Here is a 21984-nt window from a genome sequence, read left to right as displayed (position 1 = left end):
GCTCAGCTGGAAGGCGTTCCAGAGGTAAGGTGCTACAACTGAATTAAAATGGGAAAAGATCCATTCCATGAGTTGAGTTCTGCTCATGATTCTTTGGATCCAGCCTATTGGCTCCTAGATGCTGGGTGAGATGACTCATCTAGCTTTTGGTTTGCTTCTGAACTTGGTTGTGAATTTGGGTTGCTATACTGGGTGGTTATTTGCCTTCAATTGGGCTCTAACTAACAGTTTTGAGAACCCTGGGAAATATTTTAGAGGAATTCTATTTTAGAATTCTACATGTGCATACATACATATTTATATACACACACATATATGTGTGTGTGTGTTTACACAAATAAAGCATAAGAAAAATAATTTTCTATGGCATCTAGAGAGCACATATCCAGTTGGAAAAATGTTGCTTGCATGTGAGTGAAACTATTAATTAGTGATGACCTACTTTTAACAAAACATGTTTGGTATGCATCTGATACAGATATCCATGCATTTGTGGGCTGCCCAGACCCTTCTCCAGGGAAACAGGCAAAATCAGTCTTAACACTTTACACCAGACTTCGGAGCAGGAAAAGAGCAGCATGAGTCCCATTCATTGTTTGTTCCTTCCTCAATGCCTGGTGTGAAGGGAGTAGAGCATTTTATACCTGGCACAGTGGAAAAACCCTCCTTCAGTAAGAGTGGGGAGGGTTACTTTGTTCTGGCTGTCGAGAGCAGGGTGGTCACTGGATGGGGAAAGTAGACTCTAGTGTCATGACTTAAGACTTGAACTCCTTCATTTGTTGTTACCAGTGTCAGGACGCCTGATCCCCTCTCAGCATGAGAAAAAGCCTTGCTGTAGGACAGGTGTGGGGAACCTTTTTTCCACCAAGGGCCATTTGGATATTTATAACATCATTCGTGGGCCATACAAAATTATCAACTTAAAAATTAGCCGACCAAGCCCCAAGCAGGCAGCTGCCCCAGATGACCCCCCGCACGGGCAAGCAGGCAGGCATCCAACCGGTGGTACACTCGCCCACCTGGTGGCACAGGATGGTCTGTTGCACCAGCCGGGCGTAGCCGTCCAGCCGCACACTGGAGTTGCTCCTGCTCCGCATGGTCAGGGCCGGATTCTACAGCTGGCTCCTGCTACCTCCGCCTGCAGGAATGAAATGAGGACACACTAGCTAAGAACTCCCCCCCCATGTGTGCATTCTGGCCCTGCCCCCTTTAACCCCTTTATTGTTGCCACTTCCACCCCCAGCCCTCTTGTAGTACAGAGGGAATACATTTCTCCATGGCCTGGGTGGGAAAGAGTTAACACAGTTTCTTGGGTGGTCCTAGCAGCTCCATAGCTAACGACTCTTCTGCAAGGGGGGGGAAGGTTCCTTTTCTCGGCAAAACAAACATCTGCCTGGAATAGAGGCTATTCCTGTCCGCGGGAGGGGGCAGATCACCAGTCTTAGATCCTTCTGAGCTAGAGATCTGCCAGGACCACGAAGGGCCAGACCAAATGATTTCGCGGGCCTTAAATGGCCCCCGGGCCTGATGTTCCCCACCCCTGCTGTAGGAGTTCTTAGTATGTGCAGATAATTGAATAACAGTGATTTTTGGTGTCATAATAACTGTGGTTTGCAAGCCAGGATTGTCCTGAAACAATCACATGACTGCTTCTCTCTGCATCATACTGTGCAGATCCACTCAGACCACATTCTCAACTGAACACTAATTCAGAGAGAAAATAACATATTGTTTTGCTTGTTTTCCACTTCACATTGCTTATGGATTAGAATCCGTGTTTTGATAAGTTAGGTATTTTAACCTTTGGCAGCTCCTTAATTGTTCCTTCTACTAGACAAGAACTTGAGACAAGCTGAAGATTACCCTCAGGTGAACCTTCAGGAAGTGAAGCTGTTATGCAGCAGACATATGGTTGCTGTGGAGTTTCACACATAGGTGCTGGTAGAGATGAGGCATGCTGGTGGAGCGAAGGCTTTAACTTCATTTCTAGGAGTATTATAATTGGTAACATTTCAGAAGGCTTTGCACAAAGATTGCATTTACACCTTATGTGTTATCTTCCCTTAGGCACTTTTGTTGTTTACTTCCAGCACTCCAGAGTAACTTAAAAACAAACCTATCTGCTAAGCAAGGTCGTTGTTGGCAATCTATTTCTGTGGCAGGATCTTGTCCAGGGCTAAATCTTTGTCTTTGCTTGTGTGTGCCATGGCGATGAGTGAGCTCATGCAGGCTGGCAAGTTCTTAGTGCCCGTGTCACTAAATCTACAAATACACTGGATGACCAAAACAAGTTAGTGTCCTCCCTTTCTTCTGCGCTGAGGGCACTTACAAGGCTATTGTTAGGATTTATAGAGAGAATATATATATATATATTTTAAGGAGGAAAATGCTGTGCATGTTTAGGGCCTATTAATTTCATCCCAGTTTGACTTTTCCTGTATCCTATTCAGAATATCAGTTGTTATGTAGGAAACTCATTTAATCATACATCTGTAGAATGTAAAGAATTAGGATTGCCAACTCTAGGTTGAGAAATTCCTGGAGATTTGGGAGTGGAGTCTAGGGTGGGTGGAGTTTGGGGAACGGAGGGGGCTCAGCAAAGTATAATGCCATGGAGTCCACCCTCCACAGTAGCTATTTTCCCTGGCAGAACTGACCTTTGCAGTTTGGAAATTAATTGTAATTCCAGCAGATCTCCAGGCCCCGCCTGTAGATTGGCAACCTTCTAAAGAATTGTAATAAAACTGAATATGGGTGAAACTTTATTTTAATTGGCGACTTTTTAACAGAGACAGTCTAAGAAAATAGTTAAAATCAATAAACATGCTTGAGTCTTAAAACCTTTTTCTTGAATGAAATCCTTCAAACTTTCTTCTGGGGATGCTCGTGTATTAGCAGCCTTGATGTTGCCAGCAATGGCGGACGGGGTCTAAAAATATTGGTTGCCAGGAGAGAAAGGGGGCCCACTCACAACTATAAGGCTATCATTTAATTTTTATAAGAAATAAATAACATTTTCAAAAAATACTTAAGTGGAAAAAAGGTACAATTAAAATTTTAGTTGCATACAGTAATAGTATTGGAACTTCTATTATATTTTCAAGCTACTAAAAGGTCATTAACATTTTTAATGTATTGTCTAATGTTTAAGGGGGCTAGGGTTGCCAACTTCCAGGTACTAGCTGGAGATCTCCTGCTATTACAACTGATCTCCAGCTGATAGAGGTCAGTTCACCTGGAGAAAAATGGCCACTTTGGCAGTTGGACTCTATGGCATTGAAGTCCCTTCCCAAACCCAGCCCTCCTCAAGCTCCGCCCCAAAAACCTCCCGCCGGTGGGGAAGAGGGACCTGGCAACCCTAAAGGGGGCCCATTTCGTCAGGGGCCTACAGGGCCCACTTGCCATCAGGCAAGCTGACACCCTGGCCAGTCCGCCACTGGTTGCCAACACATGTCAATCACACAGGCCACGATGGTCGGTTATGCATGGTTGCTTTAGCCTTCTTCATTCCCTGTTTCAGCCAGGATCCAGTTTTTGAAAATGCACGTTACGTCATTCCTTTTTGGCTCAACCCCGTTTCAACCTTAAATGAACTCGGCTTTTCCCATTCCTCTTCTTGCCCGAGTCAAATGGTCTTTCCTAGCTCATACCAGATTCAGAGGGCGAACATAACACTTTCCTCCAGCTGAGCTTCCTCCCCCTGCTTTTCAAACCCCTCTTCTGTTCTGTTTGCTGATAGCCATACAGGGGAAGCAGCAAAGATTGGCTTCTCTCACAGCCAATCACGAAGAAGTGTGTAAAGAGACAGGGATTCAATTGCTTCCTGCTTCCTGGGAGCTCTTCCTGGGAGAAAGAAAGGCTTTTTTAAAACAAGGCTTGGATTTCGTGCCCCCCCCCTTTCAAATGGCTCAATTTTTTGTTTTTTGTTCTTAAAATGCTTTTTTATGCGGCAGTTGGGTCTGGGGGGAAGGAAATGTTCTCTCGCGAGGTGAGCCAATCACAGACCAGCAATTAAAGGGGTGGGACTTGATTTGAACTTGGGAGACTGCTTTCCTGTATTCAAGCCCCCGATTTGCACACAGTTTATTCCCTGATCATTCAAGCCCATGCATACAGTTTTCCCCAACCCAGGTTGCTTTGGTCCTGGCTGAAACGGGGAATAAAGAAGGGTAAAGTGAGCATGCATAATCGGCCATTGTGTCAATCTCTCAGAGTTGGTTCCTGTGATTTGTTCCACCTGTGCAAAGTGGCACTTCTGCATATGCAAAATTCCTACTGATTCCCTCTCCCATTGCAGACCCCCCCCTCCCCGCAGGCCCTGCACTGTTTTCAAGCATCCACTGACCCTCACCCCTCATGATTTCAGTGAGCGTAGCATTCTGTAGTGGGAAGGAGGGAACTTCCATTCCACAAGCACTGACTATGCTTATGACTGAGGGTCTAACCCTCAGTCTGCTCTTGCCTTCTGGTCACATGAGTTAACGACTGGCAAGGTCATGGGGTTAGCACAGCACTTCCCAAAATCAAAACACGTTAAGTACAGAGCAGTCCCGTGCTACACCATCCTTGCCTTATCCAATGGTTCATAAACGTGATTGTAGACAGAGGGAAACTCCCGTGCAAGTATATCCTATGAGCCCTTCGCTCATTGGACTCTTCCTTCATTGGAAGCCCTTTGTATAATGCAACCCATGTGTAGGCTTTCCATTATTTAGGGTGGGAAGTGACCCTAAATATACTCAGAATTGAAGCCTAAATTATTGAATTATGCTGACGTAGTAGTCATTGGGGAGCTATGGGAATCTGACATGCCTAACAACCAAGCTATAATTTCTGGTATGTGAATGCAGGAGTGCCTTGTAAATTGGAACATGCTGCCAAATGTCTTATGTGCCCTGAATGATTACTTAATTAAAGCCTGCATGTTTTTTAATGTCTGATTTGCTGGGCAACACATTTGTTGTGAAATATTGTTGTCAAGAGATAATATTCTTCTGTGACTTAGTTGTAATGTTTTAATTGCCAGTAGGAAAAGGCACTGTACTCATTTTTTCGTAGAGTGTAAATAGATTATTTGTTACAGTATATATTACTGTAGAAAACTGAGCCCCATTTAGCATTGCCTTCACTGCATTCAGTCCAAACATATATTTTCCTCTCCTGGACTGAGCTCACCAGTTCTATGAGTTTGTAACCAAAGCCAACTGTGAACAGCACAAATTGGCTGGTGCCTGTGTCACCAATAAACTTCTACATAGATCAGGTTTATAGTTTTAAAAGTCTATTTTTTTTTAGTTAATAGAGCAATGAATGGATGGACAAACAGAAAAACAAATCATGATGTGATTTAAAAATTTTTTTTAAAGGCAATAGTGAGTGGGAAAATCTCATGGCTGTGAACCAGCATTTGATTCATTGGTATGTGTAACTGTCATGCAGTTTGTGATTGTGGGAGGAATCCAGATGCACACCATAGTAAGCCCCACTGTAAGTTTTCCTTTTATATTGCACATGTTTCACTCTGAAGCTCTAAAATGTAAAAACGACATAGTGAATTCACAAAACCTCACTGGGATTCCTAGACTAGTTTGCTTATCACAGGTGTCTTTAAAATATTAACCACCCTAAATACTGCATTTGTTCAGGGAATGATTAGTAGGCTCAGTCCACTTATCCTGCCCGTACTTAAAGCATTGTGTTAAAAGCAGACCCAAATGGCCAACTGTTGGCTGTAGCTAGTAATGAATTAAGGTTCGAGTTTATACCATCTACCTCTTGAACTATGCAACATAAAAACAATGCCTTGCACTGATGTGGAATCTTGATAGGAATATAGTATAGTGGTATGAATTTTGTACTACTAAGGAAAAAGGGGTAAGAGCCGCGCTCCCTGACATAGTGGGAATTGTTTTCACATAACAAATCCTCTCTTTTTCAGGTAAAAAAAAATATTAAAATGACTTTTCTAGTGTTTCTGGTTTAATGTTTCAGTTTTGCAGCTCTTATTTAGACATGCATTTACATATTTTGTGCTTTTTAGACTGAGCCATACCACATGCAGATCCATGTACAGATAAGTCATGATCAGAAAAGTAGATCTCTAAAAAATATTTACCAAGCAATAGAAGGAATAAACAAAAATTAAGTATTTGAGAAATGTTTGCCTTAAACAAACAAGGCTTTTATGGCAAGGCCTCTTGGGTAGAAGGAAGGCTTCTTGTACCAGGGAACATGCCATTGCTAGCTGATCAGAGTGGAAGGATATAGGAAGCAACTATTTTATAATGATGGAATTAGAAATTAATTACTTACAAGTTTGACCCACTTTTTCTCAAGAAGCATTTAATCCTCCTCAGAGAGACCTTCTTATTTTTTATCAGTTTTGACAGCTTGGTCTAGATTAACCGCAGGGCTTACATCCTTGAAAAACTGGTGTTTGCACAGTGCTATGTTTTGGGGGCCAGTCACCCTAGCAATCTATCCAGTTGCTGTTGGAATTTCCCCTCACTCAATTTTCCTTGCTTTTAAAAGGCTTTCTTAGTTCACACGCAATTCCAATCTATAGCTTAGTGTTCTATGAGCGAGCCTCAGGTTTGCATGTTCCCTCCTCGTGCTTACTTTCCTTTGTAGTCTAGGATTTCTTACCTCCATTCCTGTTTGGAGACGAACTGTAATGTGGATGTAACAGCTAACTATGGCTAGCCTCCAAACCAGGAAGGGAAGGAATCTACCTCATGCGTGGGGAGAACTGGGGTACAATAGAACTGAGTACTTTTTGACATTGTATTGTGCCAGAAAATGGTTGGCAGTTGAGAAATTAGGACAATGCAGAACTCTGTATTTTCTCAAGTGGTCCCCAACTGAGCAAACTCATGGCTTTTATTGCACTAAATACACTAGAAGAATGAGAAGAGTTGGTTTTTATACCCTGCTTTTCTCAAAGCGGCTTACAATCGCCTTCCCTTCCCCTTCCCATAACAGACACCTTGTGATGTAAGTGGGGCTGAGACAGTTCAGAGAGAACTGTGACTAGGGTTCCCAGGTCCCTCTTCGCCACTGGCAAGAGGTTTTTTGGGTGGATCTGAGGAGGGTGGGGTTTGGGGAGGGGAGGGACTTAAATGCCATAGAGTCCAATTGCCAAAGTGGCCCTTTTATCCAGGTGAACTCTATCGGCTGGAGATCAGATGTAGTAGCAGGAGATCTCCAGCTAGTACCTGGAGGTTGGCAACTCTAACTGTGACTAGCCCAAGGTCACCCAGCAGGCTTCATGTGGAGTAGTGGGAAAACCAACCCAGTTCACCAGATTAGAGTCCACCCCTCATATGGAGGAGTGGGGAATCAAACCCAGTTCTCTAAATTAGATTCTGCCATTCTTCACCATGACACCACGCTGGCTCTCAAGCAGAATAGGGTGTGCCTCATTTCTACAGTCATATCACTGGACTGGAGGCTATGCTGGGAAAGGGTTTTCTCAACTGTTGGTTCATCCCACAGCCTTCCTGCTGCTGCTTGGCAGTATAGAGAGGCAGTATTACATGGGACAAGGTAATGCAGGAAGTTGCCTCTGGATATACGTTAACTCTTGGAGAACCCACCAAGATCTCATTTTATATATGTGAGAAAGATGCATGTAATATGTTTTCACATATATTTAAGCATGGAAGGGGAGAGTGGAGATTCTGTACCAAGTTCAGAAGTATCTCTCAGTAGGTTTTATCTTTGCTCAAGTGTGCTGAACAGGCTCAACATCAGCCAGTCAGCAATCACGGTTTTTCGGCATTCAGAAGCCTCTTGGCTCCGAAGTGGTGTTCTCGTTTCCTACCACTTCAAAGGGAGCTCTATCTAGGGATCAGCTGTACCACTTGATTCGCTTAGAACATCTTTTTCGGCGGCAATCCGATCTGCAGGCGGTACTCCTTGATCTACTAGCTGGGAATTGTTTTCCTTCCCTAGCCCAAAAAAGTTCTCTCTTAGTATCATGCTCTGGGGCTATTTTAATCTTTTTAATAATATATAATTCTACTTTCTGAAACTTATTCTCTAGCCTTAAGGAGATGGAAAATTTAGCTGCTTTTAACACATTTAGCAGCTTTCGGAAAAATCTAGTTAAGGGGCAATCTGACGGTACCAAAGATGTATTTTTATGTGTAAGAATACATCAGTATTCAGTATTTTCCCCTCAGTATTTTCAGAGGCAATTAGCATTCATGTGGGATCTGTCTTATCCCTTTTCATTCCCATCAACCTGCCACTTTTTGTGTTTTACTCATTGAATATTAATGATGTAGAAAACATTTTAAATGGTTAACAAAGGGGCTTATATGTTTAGAACAACAATTTCTTGGCGTCATAGGAGGCAAATGAAGCTCTAGTCTCATGCAATGAAAATGTAAAGATACTTAAGGAATGCTTTGGGCTCCTTGCCTCTCAGGATATGTTTGTTTGAGTGTTATGACAATATGGGCTGCTTTGAATATCAGAGTAACTATGTAGTTTATTTTTAACATTTAGGAATAATTTTAATGTCATAAGAATTCAAAGTAATTTTCAGCAAATTGATGCAATTTCAGATCATTAAAAATGTAGCACACCATCCAAAAAAAGTAAAGAACTTTCAGGTTTCATATATTTCAGTTTAAATTTTGTGATAACTTTTGTTATACTGGTCAAAGGGCTCAATATATATGTGTGTGTGTGCGTGCATGTGCGTGTGCCGTCAAGTCGCAGCTGACTTATGGCGACCCTTTTTTGGGGGGGGGGGTTCATGGCAAGAGACTAACAGAGGTGCCTTCCTCTGCACAGCAACCCTGGTATTCCTTGGTGGTCTCCCATCCAAATACTAACCAGGGCTGACCCTGCTTAGCTTCTGAGATCTGACGAGAACAGGCTAGCCTGGGCCTATCCAGGTCATGGCATGTGTATATGTCTGTCTGTCTGTCTGTCTGTCTGTCTGTCTGTCTGTCTGTCTGTCTGTCTGTCTGTCTGTCTGTCTATCTATCTATCTATCTATCTATCTATCTATCTATCTATCTATCTATCTATCTATCTGTGGTAGAGTTAGCATGTGCTTAAAGGAGGCTGCAATCTTATGCACACCCTCAGATTAAGGAGTGCAACTGTGATTTTTCATGGTTCCTTCAGTAAATGCTTCGATGTGGAGACAGAGCAAATACAAAAGGTCACGTTAAAGGGGCTCTTAAGAAATGTGAAGCAGGTATGCGCCGGCTTCGCAGTGACGGCTGGAATTACGGTTCAGCGTGAAGAAATTAAAAAAATATGCGGGGCACTTCAGCCTGGAACGCGCTGCTAATTACCAAGCACAAATGGCCATAGAGCTGTAGATAGACACATTTAATAAGTTGAGGATTTTCTGGTGAGCAAGGTTGGTGCTCCTGTTGCAGCCCTGGTCAATCCGTGGGATGTGGAAATGACCTGGGCCGTAGTCCAGGATTGGAGGAGATGGATTATCGAGATCCATTTCAATCCATTATCAAGCCTGGATTTGAGACAAGAATGGCCTTGGTCACTTGAGCGATAATCATCACTGGAAGAGGTATAGGGAGGGCATCCCTGTATATTCTCCTGGACTCCTTTGCAGCATTTGATAAAATCATCCATGCTGGGGTGGGGAACCTTTTTTCCGCCAAGGGCCGTTTCGATATTTATAACATCATTTGCGGGCCATACAAAATTATCAACTTAAAAATTAGCTGACCAAGCCCCAAGCAGGCAGCTGCCCCAGATGACCTCCCCCCCGGCACGGGCAAGCAGGCAGGCATCCAACCAGTGGCGGACTAACCCACCTGGTTAGCTCCATAGCTAATGACTCTTCTGCAAGGGGGAAAAAGGTTCCTTTTCTCGGCAAAACAAACTCACATCCACCTTGAATAGAGGCTATTCCTGTCCGCGGGAGGGGGTGGATCACCAGTCTTAGATTCTTCTGAGCTAGAGATCTGCCAGGACCCACGAAGGGCCAGAACAAATGATTTTGCGGGCCTTAAATGGCCCCCGGGCCTGACGTTCCCCACCCCTGATCCATGGTATTCTTCTGGAGAGGCTAGCTGGGGGGTGAGGGCATAATTGTGCTTTGATGGTTCCACTCTTACTTGATTAACTGAATCTAGAAGATGTTGCTGGGGCTCTTTGGCCCTGTGGCGTTTTGCTGGGTTCTGTCTTGTTTTGCATGAAGCCGCTGGGGAGAGATCATCAGGGGATTTGGAGTAAGGTGCCATCAATATGCAGATGATACTTAGCTCTGCTTTTCCTTAATAGCTGAGTCAAGTGCATCTGTGGAAGGCCTAAACAGATACACCCAGGTTAGTGTTGATCACCACTTTAGGGTCAGGAAGCAATTTTCCTCCAGACCAGATTGGTCAGTGATCCTGGAGGGGTTTTTTTGTTTGCCATCTTCTGGGTGTGGAGTAGGGGTCACTGGGGATGGGGGGTGGTGGTAGTTGTGAATTTTCTGCATTGTGCAGGAGGTTGGACTAGATGACCCTGGGGGTCCCTTCCAACTCTGTGATTCTATATCTGGAATGGCAATTGGATGGATAAGGGCCAGTAAACTGATGCTCAGTCCAAACAAGACAGACGTGTTGTTGGTCAAGGACAAAGTTGCTGGAGGATTGAGGAGTTGGCCTGTCCTGAAGGGGGCTGCTCACCCCCTGAAGGAACTCATTTGTAGCCTGGGGTATTGGTATATTCTGGCATACTGTTTGAAGGCCAGATATTCTGTGGGATATTGGAAGGCCAGATATCCTCTAGGATATGTAGTACTTTTTATCAACTTTGGCAGATCTGCCAGCTATGGCCATTTCTCAAAAAGCATGACCTCACCATGGTAGTCCATGTTCCGATTATATCCAGGTTACACTACTGTAATGCATTATGCCTTTGAAAATGGTCTGGAAACTTCAGCTCATCTAAAATTCAGCATTCAGACATGGATCGTATGAGGGATACCTGGATCGTATCACCTCAGCGCTAAAAGATCTGCACTGGCTGCCCATTCCTTTCTGGGCACTATTCAAAGTGCTAGTTCTAACCTTTGTAGCTGTAAAAGGCTTGAGGCCAGGGTTCTTGAAAGACCGCCTCCTCCTATATTATTCAGCTCACCAGTTAAGATTTGCCTCACAAGCCCTACTTTCTGTACCTCCACCTTCAGGGTAAGGCAGGGATAGGGATAGGGATTTTTCAGTAGTGGCACCTCGCTGATGTAATGCCCTTCCCCTTGCCGTTTGTCTGGCGCATGCACTGCTTTCTTTTAGGCACCAGACTAGAATGTTTCTTTTCACTCAGGCTTTTAATTAAAGGGTTGATTTTTTTCAACACTGCTTTATTCTGGAAATTGCTATTTTAAGCTGTCAGTTGTCTGCTTTTATGGCCAATGCTTTTATGCTGGGCATGGTTTTTAATGCCAAACTTTAATATCTTCTAATATTTTGTTATAATTTTTATTTTAGAAGCTGCCTCAGGCAGATTCCTGGAGAGGCGGCATACAGTTTTTCTAAACTAAACAAACAAGTTGTTGAAACAGATTTAAAATCAAAAGTGTGCTTAAATTTCTCAGTTAAAATCAGTGGGGTTTAAAAGTGCTTAACTTTGCCTAGATATTGTCTTGGATCCAAACTAGTATTCCTATAAATATAAGGGTTTCTGCCTACAGAGTATAATTGTCCTGCCTTCCCTCTCTATGGGAACCTAAAATGGCCACTCAAATCCTGTTCCTGTGCATCACTGTCCTTGCTCCCCCAAAAATGCTAGTCTCAATCCAAGCCATTGAATTACATTAAATTATTAAAATCTGAAAGAAACATTCAACCTTTCTTTTTTCCCTACCTAGCCTAAGAGACTTTCCAGAATACTAATCAGCAGGTCAACTAAATACAATACATTTGAGGTAGGACTAGGAATAGAGGATCCACTGTAGTTTTGCTGGTCAGTGACCATATTAATAAATTATTATTATTATTATTATTATTATTATTATTATTATTATTATTATTATTATTATACTGTCGTTGTAAAATAATACAAAAACTCATTTACTATTAACTATTGAATCAACCAATTTCTCCATAATGGTGTCTTTCTTTATTTCACAAGGATGTGAATACAGGTGAAGGGAGTGAATTTGCTGACAGCGGGATCGAGGGTGCAACTACTGACACGGATCTCCTTTCCAGACGTTCAAATGCTACAAACTCTAGTTATTCTCCAACAACCAGCCGGGCCTTTGCAGGCAGTGACAGCGGCAGCTCTTCTACAGGTGATGGGACCCGTCAGGGAGTCTATGAGAACTTCCGACGGGAGCTGGAGATGAGCAGTACCAATGATAACCTGGACGAAGCTGGTTCTGCCCTGAGTGATGAACAGAGCAGTGGGACCTTAAGTTCCCCAGGACAGTCAGACATTCTCCTTACTGCATGCCAGGGAACTGTACGGAAAGCTGGAGCGCTTGCAGTGAAAAATTTTCTTGTCCACAAAAAGAACAAGAAGGTGGAGTTAGCTGCACGAAGGAAATGGAAGCAGTACTGGGTTTCCTTAAAAGGTACAGTAAATACATTTTCAGTATCCATTTAGACATGAAAAGTCATGGCTATTTAATTGCAGTGGAGAATGTTACCCCTGATATCTTACGAGCTTGCTTGCGTGGTCTTGTGTGGCTCAGTGGTAGAGCATGTGCTTTGCATGCAGAAGTCCCAGGTTCAATCCCTGGCATCTCCAGTTAAAGGGACTAGGCAAGTAGGTGATGTGAAAGACCTCTGCCTGAGACCGTAGAGAGCTGCTGCTGGTCAGAGTAGACAATACTGACTTTGATGGACCAAGGGTCTAATTCAGTATAAGGCAGCTTCATGTGTTCATAAGGAGCCTATTATTAAGAGTCGATTGTGGTATTTTGAATGGGTAAAACAAAATATATTAAAATATTAGTTAAAAATTCCACTCTGAGCTCTTAGCAAAAATGGCAGGACAATAAAGTCCCATTTCTTTTTTTTTTTAAAAAGATTAAAATATGCCCTGATGCTTGCTTATTTATTTAGTGTATTTTATCCCACTTTTTTTTCCCAGAGGGGATTCGATGTGGTTTACAAAAATACAATACAATTTAAATAAATGTAAATGAAACGTTGAAGAGCCCGTGGTGCAGAGTGGTAAGCTGCAGTACTGCAGTCCAATCTCTGCTCACGACCTGAGTTCGATCCCAACGGAAGTTGGTTTCAGGTAGCCGGCTCAAGGTTGACTCATCCTTCCATCCTTCCGAGGTCGGTAAAATGAGTACCCAGCTTGCTGGGGGTAAAGGGAAGATGACTGGGGAAAGCACTGGCAAACCACCCCGTAAACAAAGTCTGCCTAGTAAACGTCGGGAATGTGACTTCACCCCATGGGTCAGGAATGACCCGGTGTTTGCACAGGGGACCTTTACCTTTTTAAATGAAACATAGTATAGAACCAAACAAACACTAAAAATCACATAAACATTCTGGGCTGGTATCTACCAGGATAGTCCATCAAGGCTGGTTTTAGACTGGTTTTCATGGTTTGTATCTGTCGTTTTTAATGTTTGTTTTATAAAACTGTTTTTACATTGTTGTTCCCCACTTTGGGTCCCAAGATGCTCAAGAAGAAAGGAGGGCATATAAATATTTTAAATAAATGAAATAAATAAAGACCATGGGCTGCAAGCATGCAAACAACTGTGAACAGATGATTGCAAATGCATGAATGTAGGTGAATGGACAAAAAAATTAGTTGAAAATGGCAGGAAATTTATTCCAGTGCTTCTAAGGACATGTTTATTTCTCATTTTTTCACTTTGCTATAGGCCCATTTCATAATCAGTAGGATGTTGCATCAATTTTCATTGGTAAAAATGGATGTTAGGAGCATATCTGTGATCACAGTCATTTAAAGTTAAAGGTTTTTCAGACAGGGCTATTATCTATACTACATAGAATCATAGAGAATATACATTCAGGCAAGATATTTTCCTTTCAATGTTTTGTGCTCTGAGGTTATATAAACTTGAAAAAATTGCTATGTTGGCTTGAATAGGAGTAGCAATATGGTATATATATAGCAAGCAATGAGTAGTTGAAAGTCACCAAGCCCTGCACCCTGGTCCTAAACATGATTAGTTCTGAAACAGTAGAATTAAAGTGGAGTTCATTTCCACGTAAGCTTGCCTAGGGTTGCTAGACTTGATATCTAATTCTGCCTTGGATCTCCATTATGATTAGGGCTTGGCCTGGCAAGCAGTGAAAAATTGGTGGGGAAGCAGGGACATGAGGGACAGACCCAGAAGTAATGTCATGCCTCTCTAGGAATCACTGGAAACTCTATGGTAAAACCATAGGGTTTTTGGTTATACCTAGAGAGGACTCACATCATTTCCAATAGGAAAACAGAAGTGATGTCAGTCCAATCTTGGAATTGTCAAAAATTGTCTATGGTTTTACCATAGAAGTTCTGGCGATTCCAAGAGAGGCGTGATATCCAGGGAAAAACCAGAAGTGACATCATGCCATAGCCCTGATGGCCATTTAAATTTTTATTTCTCCTGTTGCCACTCAGAAGAGTGGCAGAGAAATAGGAGCGGGGAGTAGGGGATCCTCTATGCTCACTGGGGAAATGACAATCCTAATTATGATCATGGTTCAGTTGCCTATAGTCTGATAGGTATCTGTATAGCGCTTCCAAAATGGTTAGTTCCTTAGGCACGTATACCATAAGTGGGATAGATCTGATGTTACTCGTGTGGAATGTATGGACTCTTTCTGAGTCTTTTCTTTAGAGCCTTTAAGAAGGTCATCCATTGTAACCAAAAACAGAGTTTATGACATGAAAAAAATTAGGTTTGGGAAAAATAGTGGGCTCCACACAATTCAGAAATGTCCAGGCCTATCAGACCAATGCCATATTCAGCATACTAAGAACATAAGAAAAGCCATGCTGGATCAGACCAAGGTCCATCAAGTCCAGCAGTCTGTTCACACAGTGGCCAACCAGGTGCCTTTAGGAAGCCCACAAACAAGACGACTGCAGCAGCACCATCCTGCCTGTGTTCCACAGCACCTAAGATAATAGGCATGCTCCTCTGATCCTGGAGAGAATAGGTATGCATCATGACTAGTATCCATTTTAACTAGTAACCATGAATACCTTTCTCCTCCATGAACATATCCACTCCCCTCTTAAAGCCTTCCAAGTTGGCAGTCATCACCACATCCTGGGGCAGGGAGTTCCACAATTTAATTATGCATTGTGTGAAGAAATACTTCCTTTTATTTGTTTTGAATCTCTCACCCTCCAGCTTCAGCAGATGACCCCGTGTTCTAGTATTATGAGAGAGGGAGAAAAAGCTTCTCCCTGTCCACTCTCTCCAAACCATGCATAATTTTATAGACCTCTATCATGTCTCCCCTTAACTGCCTTCTTTCCAAGCTAAACAGCCCTAAGCGTTTTAACTGGTCCTCATAGGGCAGTTGCTCTAGTCTCCTAGTCAGGATCATCTTTATACGAATAGTGGAACCAGCCAAATCTGAGGGTACTTCAATCCGGTGACTGGAGCTGTGAACAGACAAGAAAGATCTTTTTCAAATCTGAAAAGGCTTGCAGAAAAATGTGATATGTAAAAAAATATAGATTTGGAAGTTTAAAAAAAATCCAAAATAATAAACAGAGCAACTTGTAGCTTTAAGCAACGGATTCCCTCAGTGGCCATTGCTAGGCAATCACAGATTCCAGGCTTGGTTCTGTCAGTAAAATGCAGAGGTCAGGGGAAGGGAGGACTCATTGGGGTGAAGCCTGGCTAGGGTTGCCATCTCCAGGTTGGGAAATTCCTGGAGTTTTTGTGGTAGAGTCTGAGGAGGGCATAGAGTCCATCCTCCAAAGCAGCCCTTGTCTCCAGGGGACAGATCTCTGTCATCTGGAGTTTAGCTGTACGTCCGGGGAATCTCCAGGTCCCACTTGGAGATTGGCAAACCTAGGCCTGGAAGTAACCTCTGGGTGACTTGATACCACTTGCATGACTCAACCAGACCTGACTACTTGCTGCTGTTCAGCAGCAGCCACCCTATGAAAACAAGTGTGGTGTAACGGTTAGAGCTTCAGAGTAGGGTCTGGGAGACCCACATTCTAATGCCCATCTTGCTGTGGAAGCTCACGGGGATTTTAGGCCAGTCACATATTTTCATCCTAACCTACCTCACGGGGTTGTTGTGCATGTAAAAAGGAAAACAGGAGAATGTAAGGTGCTTTGGTCCCCAATGTGGGGAAAGATGGGGTAAAAATGAAGTATATAAATAATAAATATAGTCCTTGAGGGTTCCATGCCATGCTACTGGGCCTGGCCCAGTGGCTGGCATCACAAAACTTGGCCACAATTTTCCTAATTAGAAACTGCTGGAGTGGGGGGAGGGAAAGCTGGAGACAGAAAAGCAGATAAAGGTGGAAGGGGAAGGTGGAAGGGGATAGTGTTACCAAATACAGGTTAGAAAATTCCTGGAGATTGGGGAGGGGGAGCCTGGGGATAATGAGGTTTGAGGAGGGGAGGGACCTCAGAAGGGTATAATGCCACAGATTACATCCTCCAAAGCAGCCATTTTCTTATGCTTTGCTTCAGTTCTGTTTTTAGCTTTTGGTTGGTTCTACAACCCTAATTCCTATTGCATTGTTCATTGAATGTCCCATCCTGCCGATTGTATCGATTGTGTAATTCGCCTTTAGTAAAGTGAGAATGAACATGAATAAAAATAAATAAGATAGAAGCGCAAACACCTGCATATACACACTTTAACCATCAGTGGCTCTGATACATCTTGTTGATGCTTGCACATATAGTACATGTATTGCAGGAGAAGCTTTGATTACGGCAAGGTGAGGGGACAAAACAGCCCTTATTCCTACCCTTGCTACCAAATGGTAGTATAGTGGAATTGTAAAAAGATATTACTACCTACAGAGTGGCATTCTTGGCTTTATGGTCTATTTGCCTGTGGTGGAATAATAGACAGTTAGTGTTGGCAACCCTACTTATGAGTCATACAAAAGCACATTGAAGATTGCACATAAGCCACTTTTGGCGCAGTACCTTGGAGTGGAACTGGGATGGCCATAGGATGTGTTCAAAGCAGCTATAGCTGCAATAGTCCCAAATAATTAAAAAGTTACAATTATAGGCTGGATGTAATTTTAGCTTTATTACAGAGGAGATAATCCAGGCCATAGAGAGATGGTTTTGATAACACATTTAAACCAGTACTTAAAAATGGCTCTGCATTGCTTTGACTAACGTTTGAAACTTTTATGTGGCAAAGATATAGCTGATTATGATTTGTCTGCTAAAAATATCTTTTTTTGCTGCAAGTACTGCTCAGATGAGTTCTTCTAGTGCAATAAGAATAGAATTTGTTGCTTATCCCCTAATATCTTTCATTCACAAAGGGTGGCCTAGCAAACAGACTTGTAAACTGCCAGTCTTACTAAATATTCCTCTTTCTCGAGTTTAATATATGCTTAAGTGTCATTTCTCATTATTCTAGAGGCTAGCTTTGCATAATTCTCAGTCATGAAACTGCAATATGATCTTGCTCAGATGTGCAGTTTGCTAATACTTTGCTCTTTCTCTTAAGGATGTACGTTATTCTTCTACGAGAGTGATGGCAGGTCTATAATAGACCACAACAGCATCCCAAAACACGCAGTCTGGGTGGAAAATAGCATTGTGCAAGCAGTGCCTGAGCACCCAAAGAAAGACTATGTTTTCTGCCTCAGCAATTCCCTTGGAGATGCATTTCTGTTTCAGGTTTGTTCTGTCCTTGGTTTATTACACAAGCAATTTCCTTCTTCAGCACATCTTTCAGGCAAAGACCTGTTCTAGTAACTTAGTACCATTTGATATCTAGAAAAAAATGGATGATGGGTACTTTTATACTAATTATGGGGTTTACTTATTTATTAGACTTTGTTTATACAGTAGCCCATCTTTCTTGCTTTGACTCAAGGTGGATTACAACTTATTTATTTAATTTATTATTAGTATTACTTTAACACTTGGTGACTTTAGTAATGTAGTAGGATTCAAAAAATTCCATTGTCAAGAGAAAATCGAATGGGATTTGTACCTTTACTCTGTCTAGGGTTGTATTCTGAAGATTGGCTAAAATGTGTCCCCAGTTTCACAGCAGCACCTGGCTACAGTATGTAGATTGGTGATTGTTGGGTAGGATAAGGGAAACTATACTTTATGGTCAGTTAATTATTTGCTTACAGTTTATGTTATAGAACAGTATTCTGTTTAGCATAGGCTACACTCAAGATTTTGGGTATAGATCTGAGCCCTGCTACTAAATAGGTCTGGACATTTACATTTTTACTTTTGAGTAGACCAGCTGCCTCAGGAGGTCATGAAATATTATTCCTTAAAAGGTTTTAGGTAAAGAAAGGAATGCATCAATTGAGGGTGTTCTTCCTTAGGAAAGTAGATTGAGGTTGGTAATCTATCTTTCAAGAGAGTTTGTCTGCCACTGCTCTGCTCACCAAGGAACCCCCAATAGGCCCCAGAGGTACCATAAGTTGTCCCCAGAACACCGTATAAAGCAAATGGAGTAGGCTCTTCTCTGTGATTATATTATACATTTTTATTCTTGAAGTTTGTAAAATCTAAGTCAGAATAATGGCCTCGTTTTACCACAGCTGATAACAATCTCAACTTCCTCATGCCATGTAATTAATGATTTTGAATTATTCTGTGTGGCATTTCATTTTTCATCCCTCCAGTTTAAGACTACCTGCATTCTTAATGGGAATGCCCGCCTCACCCACAGTAATCATTTAAGGGGGTAGATTTAATCGGTGGGTGTGGGTGTAGGAACAATATATTTTAAGGCTTTTTTCTCGGGTTTTGCTGTATACTTTCCCCATCTGTGTTCTTTAAATTAAATTGTAGGCTTCTGCAAACCAGTTTTGTTGGAATCGAAAGGCATCCTCCATTCAAGCAATGCCAATGCCTTGGGTGGAAATGTTTTTATTTAACTGTGCTGAAGGTCTGCTCTATGTTGTTTATTTTCCTGCGTGTGTGGTAGGGCACATGGAAACCTTTCCTTTGTTAAGAATTCTTCTCTTCTGTTCTCCATCTGTACTTTTCTCTCATGAGTTAAGTGTGCTAGCCACCCTGGAAAGCTTCACTCAGGGGGTGGCGATGTTAGAATAAGTACAAGAACATGTGGAAGCAGCATTAACGTAATACACTGTGAAGACTCTCTCCACTCAGAATGACACATATCAATGCAAAGCTTTATATTTTGTTTATGAAAACCTTGGAAAACAAACGCCATAGAGACGAAATACTGAAAGGGTCACATGGAGTGCATGCCTTTTGTGGCAACATGGAGCCTCATTTATTACAAGCTCTGTGCTGTCACATCAGAGCTGGATTTTCATGTAACCTAATGTGGGAATGTGCACAAAGTGAACCTTTTAAAAGACAAATTAATGGCTTCTTTTCTTGAGAGTTCTGAAAGTATTTGTTTGCTACGTGCTTGAGCCTTCATAAATCTAAAACAGCACATTTGCAGAATTAAGCAGAGAGAGGGGAGCAGAGGAGGAAGAAAAATTGGTCATGATTATGGAAATAATCTGCATGTTATGATTGCCCCCAAGCTTGATTTGTTACACTGAGAATTGCTAGAGCAAGTTCCTTTCTTAGAACTACTAATACTATGCCTTTGCTATATACTTTGTGAAAAGGCACAGTAGTACGTAAGAATAAAAAGGTATGAAATGTTTCTTTTCAAGACATTGCTGCTGATTATGATTTTCAGTGAATAAATCCGTAATAATCTCATTTACCACTGTACATACTCTGGAAAATGCAGCTGCAATTAATAGTTATTCCATAGAGATCTTTTTTTTTGGAGGGGTGGCACATTTTGGGGGGGAGGGGCTCTACCTAGGGTTGCCAGGTCCCTCTTTGCAACCGGTGGGAGGTTTTTGGGGTGGAGCCTGAGGAGGGCCGGGTTTGGGGAGGGGAGGGGCTTCAATGCCATAGAGTCCAATTGCCAAAGTGGCCATGTTCTCCAGGTGAACTGATCTCTATTGGCTGGAGATCAGTTGTAATAGCAGGAGATCTACAGCTAGTACCTGGAAGTTGGCAACCCTAGCTCTACCAGGTCCTGAGGCAGTAATTGGTGGAAGACTGTGCAACCTTATATATAAGTACCAACACATTTTTTCAAACAAAGAAATAACTGAGTGCAGCCAAAGTATATATTTCATTGTAATTCTCTTCTAGCTGCCTTGCATCCAAAGATGGTGCAAACTTCCTACTAATTTCCTCTTCAGACGGGAGCTACCATCAGGCCTACACAAATCTATCAAAGTTGCAAGTCACATGGTATTGCCAGATGCCAACTATCCCTCTTAAAACTTCATGCTCATATTTCAGATACATGAGTTTCTTTGCAGGGTTTCACCTTTCCTTTGGAGGCAGAACAGCTGCCTTAGTCACAGATCACTAAATTAGACAGATTACCTAATCCCCCACTCTAAAAACAACTTAAAATAATAATAATGTTCCCTTTCTGTGACCATCCAGTCAAAACACTATTGTAGCTAAGAACTGGGTTCTTTGATGTGGAAAACCCATGATAATTTAGCCTTCACTCCCAGTTTTTTCTGTATACAGTATGAATCAGGATTGTTCTTATTTCTGCATCAAGGGTTTTTTAAATGTTATATCCTAAAATGTCAATTTGGTTTACATTTGGCTTGTTCTCTGATTGTGGCTAAATGTGTTTGCCAAAGAGGTGGGCAAAATGGGGTAACAGATTGTTTATTTCGGCATTTTTACAGCTTATAAACAATTTATAAAAATAGCAAAATACAATTTAAATAAAAAAAACCAGGGAAACAAATAACAAATAACATGATTTAGCATAGAGATATCTGGGCTAGGTTTTGAACTTAGAGGTCATGTGAGGATTAAGGGATCAGAAGTGTCTTGGACTTTGTGCTTTCTCCTGTCCACATATTATTTGTGCTTTCTTCGATTTCATCCAGTATCTTCTGCCCTTCTATTCCAATGATTATGTCTGCGCTGACAGTAACGATGAATAATGAAAACTAGGATTTGCTCTTAACCTAGGATTTGAAAATATGTTTTAAGCTGATTTCATAGCCTAGGATAAGAGTGCGTTGGACCACCTAATTATTTCCATTCCTTTATAAGAATGGTGCTAGGTTTTATAACCTAGCGTTATACAAGTGGAAAACATGGGCAAGAGATGTATGGAGATTAATTGGTTAATCTTGCAAAGGTTTCATCATTTTATGGAACAATCCTGTAATATGCTGTGGGAAGAGAACAGGCTATGTGGGCATTAGTGGATGGCCCTTGATACCCAGTTTTGCTCATTTAAAATCCTGTTTTATTCCCATGTCGTATTGCTCAGGGAAGCGTAAAGGACTTTTAGTTAATATGAGAATCAGGGACATGATTTTTTCTGTTTAGCAACCCACTATCTGAAGCCTCTGTTTCCCTTTTTAAAAAACCTACTTAGGCAAGCAGAGTATGCGGCTTTGTGGTTCAGACTCATGACATATCTAGTGTAATTTCTTCAAGTCACATTCCCTTTGATGTGGGCTATTCCATTCATTACCAACTTCATTCAGCTATAAAGCATTGGTAGCCTCTCAAAGGTGAAGATACAATAATAATTAATTGTTACAATCTTTCTCAGCAGGAAAATGCTATATATTTTACTACTGTTAGAACAGTAGTGGACACGGTGTTCATTAAGTATTTTATGAATCGTTAAACATTAATGGTTTCATGCTATTAAAATATACAGGCGTGCATTCTGGCTGTAGCATTGCATGATGATGGGCCATAGAGGTATAATTGCTCAAGAACATTATCAATGTGAAAGGGTTGATTCTGCAGCTGAAAACTGGGTGCCAAGTTAAACAGGAGAAATTAAACAC

The 21984-nt window shown here is 41.9% G+C and overlaps 1 protein-coding gene across 2 annotated transcripts in view; it reads left to right on the top strand.

Moving 5' to 3' along the window:
* The window catches only part of TIAM1 (TIAM Rac1 associated GEF 1), a 175210-nt gene that overhangs the window by 87137 nt on the left and 66089 nt on the right, over window positions 1-21984 (top strand). For both annotated transcript variants that reach the window (XM_056858306.1, XM_056858305.1), the window contains exons 4-5: window positions 12106-12550; window positions 17634-17806. In XM_056858306.1, the coding sequence (XP_056714284.1) occupies window positions 12106-12550; window positions 17634-17806 (618 nt within the window). The remainder of the gene's footprint in view (window positions 1-12105; window positions 12551-17633; window positions 17807-21984) is intronic.

This window comes from Euleptes europaea, chromosome 12 (assembly GCF_029931775.1).
Source record: "Euleptes europaea isolate rEulEur1 chromosome 12, rEulEur1.hap1, whole genome shotgun sequence".
NCBI classification, from domain to species: Eukaryota; Metazoa; Chordata; class Lepidosauria; order Squamata; family Sphaerodactylidae; genus Euleptes; species Euleptes europaea.
This window is presented reverse-complemented; position numbering and strand designations above follow the sequence as displayed.